Below are 7,836 nucleotides of genomic sequence, written 5' to 3'. Positions count from 1 at the left end.
AAAAAAACTGGTCTTATGAGTAGAGAAGCTCAGAAAGGCTCAGACAGGCTGGATTCATATCATAATTCCAGCTATCCATAAAATCCATACATGTACACAGATCTCCATTGCTGGGACACAAACAGACATTTCTGGGGTGTGACCCATGTGATTTGCTTTAGAGATTGATCCGGCAGTAGAGTGAATTACATACACAGGTGCCTATTCCTTGGAGGTGCAAGGAAATATTGACAAGGTGGAAAATTTACTTGAGTAAGAATATTGTTTGTCCCAACCTTAAAATTGGTTACTTGTATTATTTACCTGAAGTTATATAGTTCTTAATATTATGACAGAGAGGCCTTCAGGATATCAATATCTATCTCCTTTCTGTAACTTCTTGGTGAATTATGCAGAAAGTTTATTTCTTGATGAGCTTTAAAGGCCTGGGAAATACAGCATCTACGGTTCAACAAATGTGGAAAGAGTTATCAGCCAACATGTGACTAAGTTATTTACCTTTGCATGCCATCTGAGAAGAAACTTTAGGAACAGCAAAGGTGAGGCTCAGATTGACCAGAGGTTTCCAGGAAAATTAGCACCAGCACTCATTGTCTAGCCATAGTAAATTTGCAGATGACACCAAACTGGGAGAGTGTCAATCTGCTGAAGGGTAGGAAGAGGGACCTGGACAGCCTGGGTCAGTGGGCAGAGGCCAGTGGTATGAAGTTTAACAAGACCAAGTGCAGGATCCTACACTTCGGCCACAATAACCCCATGCAGCGCTACAGACTGGGGGAAGACTGGCTGGAGAGCGGCCCAGCAGAGAGGGACCTGGGAGTACTGGTTGACAATCGATTGAACATGAGCCAGCAGTGTGTCCAGGTGGCCCAAAAGGCCAATGGCATCCTGGCCAGTATCAAGAATACTGAGACCAGCAGAAGTAGGGATGTTATTCTCCCTTTGTACTCAGCACTGGTGAGGCCTCACCTCGAGTACTGGGTACAGTTCTGGGCCCGTCACTTCAAGAAGAATATTGAGGTGCTGGAGCGGGTCCAGAGGAGAGCAACAAGGCTGCTGAAGGGAGTAGAGGGAAAGTCTTATAATGAGAGGCTAAGAGAGCTGGGGTTGTTTAGCCTGGAGAAGAGGATGCTCAGGGAGGGACCTTATCACTCTCTACAACTAGCTGAAGGGAGGTTGTAGTCAGGTGGGGGTCGGGCTATCCTCCAAGGGAACTGGTGACAAGACGAGAGGGCATAGCCTGAAGCTGTGCCAGGGGAGGTTTAGGCTGGATATTAGAAAGTGCTTTTTCACTGCGAGGGTGACCAGGCATTGGAATGGACTGCCCAGGAAGGTGGTGGAGTCACCATCCCTGGAGGTGTTTAAGGAAAGGCTGGTTGACCCATGTGGTCAACTCGAGGTTGGGTTTCATCTCACCCAACTTCAGCTAAGCAGAAGTTACATGTCTAATCTGTATTAGTCACCTGACTTCTTCCTGTAATTAAGGGAAATTAATTATAAAGAAATTAGCCTCAATACACCTTTGTGCAGACTTCAGTGAAATTTTGAGTCCCACTTAATGACAGCATAGAGGAAATACTCTTCTGGTCACCAGCTTCCTTCATTCACTACCTTCTCCCCAACACTCTTCTGAGGGCAGACTTCACTTCCCCGTTCCTCAGGCTGTAGACCAAGGGGTTCAGCACGGGGGTCATGATGGTGTAAAACAACGTGGCCATCTTGTTCTCATCCAATGCGTAGGTGGAGCTGGGTCTCAGGTACATGAATAAAATTGCCCCGTAAAACATGGTGACGACTGTCAGGTGGGAGGCACAGGTAGAAAAGGCTTTTCTCCTGCCCTCTGGAGAGTGGATCCTCAGGACAGCAGGGAGTATATAAGCATAGGAGACAAAGATGATGGTCATGGTGCTGAAACAGTTTATGCTGACAAGTGCAAGGACAACCACCTCATAGGTGTGAGTGTCAGAGCAGGAAAGGGCTAAGAGCGGGGCAATGTCGCAGAAGTAGTGGTTGATAACATTGGAACGGCAGAAGGAGAAAGTAAAGATGAAAGTGGTGTGTGTCACCGTGTGCAAGATGCCGACAGCATAGGAACCAGCAACAAGCCACCAGCACGTCCATCTGCACATGATGATGGGATACAGGAGGGGCTTGCAGATGGCCACGTACCTGTCATATGCCATCACGGCCAGCAAGAGGCACTCAGTGACCCCAAAAATGACAAAGAGGCAGAGCTGGGCTGCGCACCCCATGAAGCTAATGGTTTTCTCCTCCATCAGGATTTGCACCAGCATTTTGGGAAGGATGATGGAAGAATAGCAGATGTCGACAAAAGCCAAGTGGCAAAGGAAAAAGTACATGGGGGTGTGAAGGTGAAAATCAGTCCTGATTAACATAATTATCCCAAAGTTCCCCAAAAGGGTCACTATGTACAAAGCCAGGAAAGCCAAGAAAAGGAGGACCTGGAGATCTGGGTGGATGGTAAGCCCCAGGAGAACAAACTCATGTACATCAGTGTGATTGGCAGATGTCATTCTCTGTAACACATTCAACCTGTGGGAGATAGGTAAAGTGACAAACAATTATTTGGGCAGATCAGCAGGTCCCTCAGCTTCCACGGTGTCACCAAAGGAAATCAGAGCTGTTCCTACCAGGGCTTTATGAAATGTCAGCTGCACTCTGGATCACTCTCGGAAGACCCAAGTCTCCTTCCAGCACCTTCAGAAGGATCCTAAAACCGAAACCTACTTGTCAAGATGAACAGTGAGAATGCCCACTTGAGTTTGGCTCAGCATTTCATCTCCTGTGCAGCTTCCTATTTGTGCCTTCCTGGGGTCATTTAACACAGGGGAAGGTCAATACACTCAGCATTTCTTAGTAATAGCATTTTTTAAAAAATAAGATATTTAATGCATTTTGGTTTTCCTTAGTAAATTACAGGCATATCTTTAATTTTTTATTTTTTTTTAATAAACCAACATGGAACAATTTGACTTTCATTTCCCTTTCCGAAGCAAAGCAGAACAAAAGTGTGGACATTTTTTCTTTTAAAGCCAATATGAACACACAGTTTTCAGCATCCACAGTCTTGACAACCTCATAGGAAAGGCAATTGACAAGGGCACAGTGACAACAGGGAAACTAACTTGGATGTAAAGCCAAGATCATACAAGGAAACACAGAAGGAGCTGAGCAGGACAGGGAGAGGAGATAATACAGCCTGTGCTGTAGGTAGTGAGTACCCTTCTGCTTTGGCCCTCAGGGCCACCCCTTGCCATTACAGTGGCACCTATGAAAAGATCAAACACCTTCATGTCTCCTTGTTTCATGTCATTTAAACTTCAGAACAGAAGAGTCCTCCTCCCATGTAGGATTCCTTCTGCTGATCTCAACCTTATTGCTATAAACCAGGTATCTTAGACTTCTGGTCCTTTCCTTATCTCACTACCACCTCCAAATCCATCAGACAAAAAGAAACATGTGCTTACTTTAGCGCTATGATTTCCCTTTATGTCCTGCTGATTCAGAACAGGTTCAGGGCTGAGGACTGGCCGGAACAACCTTGGACACGACTTCTCCCACAAAACTCAGATCTTCAGTGCAGGTCCATGCAGCTTCTTCAGCAGCTGAGATGAGTCTGGCTGCTCCTTTAGGTGATGAACAACGCCTTCTTCAAACGGTTGAGAGTGGTTTTTAGCTCTCTTTCCTTAAAAGCTGCACAGAGGATGATTTGCTGCTGCACCTTTCAGAGGGGACAAATCCCCTCTGTACTTTTTAGTGTTCAGGTGGTATTTATACACATTTCTGTGACCTTGGAGGCATTCCAGTCCATGGAGAATAGAAGCTTAACAGCAAGCAAAATCCACCTGGAATATGAATTTATTTATCTTCAGACTCACTAATGAAGCCCAAGAACAACTTGCTTTGAATTTCTGGATTTATGAAGATGTCTTTCCCCTTCTATGCTGAGAACAGGTTGTGGATGAAAACTGAATGTCTACATGATTCAAGAAGAGCAAATCTCAACTTTTTTCTGCAGTCACACCTGGCTATTATCTAGCTTTCTCAAGTGTCTTTCCTAGTGCCACTTAAGCTGGATCTCAACAGTGCAAAGATATTTATTACAACCATTTCTGCTGTCATGATCTCCCCTTGTTAGCACCCTTTTGCTTTGAAACCCACCCTAAATGTTGATCTTTGCCTTTGATGGCGTCAATAAGACAGCAATAGTCCCCTCACTGTGTTTTTTCATGTTATTATCTACAATACTGTAGTCTTCATGTATTGATTCACGAAACATTTTCCTATCTGTTTTCTCCAAGAGATTTAGTTTACAGAGCTGATGGTCTCTGTATCAGTTTGTTTGAGTAGGCCACTACTTTCAGAGCCTCCAAAAGCTGCATTTCAGAGACCACTTACTCCTGCCATTATTACTGGGAATGAAACTGTCTGTCCGTATGCGTATTTGTTTTGACAATTTGAATTCAGAGGTGTTATAAATCCCCTCAGACAAACTGTGTATATCCAGGCTGCCTGGAGATAATCTCTCACCATCACTTCACAAGTGGTGTTGATGGCCCCATGGCTAGAAGATGTGCCTTCATCTGTTAAAATATATCACTATATAAAGAAAGGGACCAATTTTTTCAAAATATCAATAACTTTTATCACAAGTAGGTCCTCTATTTACTTCCATGATGGACTTTTTTCCAATAATTATTTTTTCCTAATGAACTTTGGGTACAAAACCCTTGGCAGGCTGCATACAGCCACTGCAGCCATTGCAATCCTCTGGGATACAGGCAGCACTTAGGGCCAGTTGAACACGACCAACAGGTAATTTCCCCTTTTGAAGTCACTCTGCCTTTATCTGGCAGTGAACTCACCAAAGACTTACCTAGTAAGTGAAGAATCATCAGCTTGAAATATTATGAGGTCTGCCAGATTGCGGCTATATTATTGTTTTTCTCCCTATGATTACTCTGTTCATTAAATTATCACTCTGAAAACATATAAAACTTCAATCTGTGATCAAGCGTGCAACACTGCCAAAAATCCCCTAATGAATTTTAATTTAAAGGAATGCAGAAAACAAAACCTAAAAACAAACACACAAACTATTGAGACTCTATGTGGCTTCTTTACCTAAGATACCTGGCAGTTTTTGGTCTCTACTTCCCAAAAAGTTGTCTCGACAGTGACTGAAGACACACAGACAAATTCCTAAGCAAACTCTATCCTTTGCTGAGGCAAAGCTTTCATGTTTGGAAACCAGCTGCTCTGCATGGGTTAAAAGCTGTGTGCAGCTCCCTCCAAATATAAGCTGTACTTGAAGTTTAATTTCATTACAATATTAACTTCACCAAAATCTATACAATTTCAACGCTGCTTTGGTGACCACTGAATTGCTCAAAGGGGAAAAAAAAACCAAATTATAAGGCATTAAATGAATCACTCAGGAGCATTAGCATGTGGTGTATGGGCTGGTGTTCATCACCGTGGCCAGTCTTGGGTTGGAGTGAGATTTCTCATTATGCATTCCAACCTGCAGAACTCTGGAAAGAAATACCAAAATGAAATTAGAAACAACACGTTTTGAGAAATGAAAAGCTGTCATGGTTTAAGGCGGGGCTGGCCACTAAATCCTGGGCAGATGCTCTCTGTTAACCCCACTCCCCTCTCCAGAAGGGAAGAGAAAGAGAATAAGGGAGAGTAACTTTACGGGTTGGAAAATAAACTAACAGATTTAATGAAACAGTAATACTAATACTACAGGATAATATTGTAAATAGGGAAATAATGGAGCATATACAAATATGTACAAATATATATAAAACCAATATAAAATCCTCCCCTCCAAAGATGATTACATCACCAGAGGCTCTACAGAGCAGCGCACTGGAAAAGTCCCAGACTGGACCTAGCAGCAGTGGGAGCAGGATTCAGGAACGCAGGGATCAGGATTGGAGGAAGACAAACCAGCAGGGTTCTGCTTGAACTTCGGCCATTGCAGGATCAGAAGAGCAGAGGGCAGGATCAAGAAGGGTCGAGACGGAAGAAGGGATCCAAGATGGAAGGGTCGAGACCCTTGTGATCCCCTCAGCTTTATACTGAGTATGATGTATGTGGGATGGAATATCTCATTGGTCAGTTTTGGGTCTGCTCCTCCCCATAGGTGCAGATACAGCACCCATGGTGGGACAGTAACCTTGTCATTATCACTTGTAGCAGTGCACACTGTCTGGAAAAACATGCTGCTATTTTCAGCAAGTTCAGCCACGTAGAAGAGACTGAGCTGAAAAGTAAACTCACTAAATAGAAAATTAGTTCTATTTAGTTCAAACCAGAACAAAGGCTAATTAGGGGGCTGTAGTGTTTGTGGGTGCTTTTTTTTCTTTTCCAGATCATTTATAGCTATCCCAGTGCTTTTATTTTGCATAACAGCTGTTGAGTTGGAGCATGATTCAGCTGAATGTTGTCTTCTACAACTGTAGACATCTTCATCTGACCATACTCCACCCTGTTGCCAGATACTCTAGGAAGCAATTAAACTTGCTCCAAAATAAACATCCTAATAGCTTATTTGAATATTGCCTTAAAGTTCCCACTTCTCCCCATTGACTGCAGGGTTCAGGTTACTCCCTGGACCAGGAAAAAGTGGTGTCTATTGCCTACACCATGGTGATGTCCACACGCAGTCCCCTGAAGGAGGCCTGAGGAGCATGGGGGTGAAGGATGCTTTGAAGAGACTCCTGGGAAGAGTTCTTATTTCTTCTGGGATTCAGACTGGTAAAAAAATATAATCAACCAAATGCAAATAGCTTGGATTTTCTTGAGATTGCATCTTTGTTCTGCAGCTATAGTGATGAAAATAATGAGTATGTAACATGGAGAGCCATAAAAGCTCTGGAAATTCTCTTTTTGGGGTGCAGGGAGTAATTCAAGGGATCTCCAAGGCTTGCACAACTGTGCAGCAACATTTTGTTTGGTGCAAAGGCCATACTGATGAGCTGAACTACACACTTCAGGGACTGGGTCCGTAAGGAAATGCAGAACAAGACAGTTGATAAATATCCCCAGCCACATGCCACAGGCAGAGCTGGGAGAGAAGAGTTGATACCTGCTTGTTCTGCCCTGTGAAATGAGCTGGTGTGGGGATGTCACACAGAGAACATCAACTTGCTTTTGTTCTCATGACCTCTAAACTTGTGATCTCTAAACTTTTGATCCCATCAGCGTTTGCTAGACAAGACCATGAGTGAGTATTTCTGGGCAAAAAAAATCAACCAGGGGTATGGTGTCATGGATAGCCAAGAAGATAAATCTTCAAGAGGATTTGTTTTTCTTTTCTTTGTTTTCTCATCTCTCTGCCCATCCTTTTTGTTACCTAATGACAAACATCACAATCAAGATATGAGGCCAGATGAGAAAATCATCAAGCCCACTGCAGCACCTCTGAGACACAGCCAACACCAGGGGCACACAGAATCACAGAATCACAGAACGTTAGGAGTTGGAAGGGACCTCGAAAGCTCATCCAGTCCAATCCCCCTGCCGGAGCAGGATCACCAGACCAGGTCACACAGGAACACGTCCAGGCGGGTTTTGAATGTCTGCAGAGAAGGAGACTCCACAACCTCTCTGGGCAGCCTGGGCCAGTGCTCTGTTACCATCAGAGCAAAAAAGTTTTTCCTCATGTTCACATGGAACCTCCTATGCTCCAGCTTGCACCCATTGCCCCTTGTCTTGTCATTTGACATTCCAGAGCAGAGACTGGCTCCTTCCTCCTGACACTCGCCCTTTACAGATTTATAAACATGAATGAGGTCTCCCCTC

The 7,836-nt window shown here is 43.9% G+C and overlaps 1 protein-coding gene across 1 annotated transcript; it reads right to left on the bottom strand.

The window, feature by feature from the left end:
- Positions 1-1,607: 1,607 nt before the first annotated feature.
- Positions 1,608-2,534, bottom strand: LOC104537868 (olfactory receptor 1019-like). The gene has a single exon (XM_010180883.1). The coding sequence runs from the start codon at positions 2,532-2,534 to the stop codon at positions 1,608-1,610; it is 927 nt and encodes a 308-aa protein (XP_010179185.1).
- Positions 2,535-7,836: the final 5,302 nt, after the last annotated feature.

Source organism: Mesitornis unicolor, unplaced genomic scaffold, assembly GCF_000695765.1.
Source record: "Mesitornis unicolor isolate BGI_N332 unplaced genomic scaffold, ASM69576v1 scaffold6003, whole genome shotgun sequence".
NCBI lineage: Eukaryota > Metazoa > Chordata > Aves > Mesitornithiformes > Mesitornithidae > Mesitornis > Mesitornis unicolor.
This window is presented reverse-complemented; position numbering and strand designations above follow the sequence as displayed.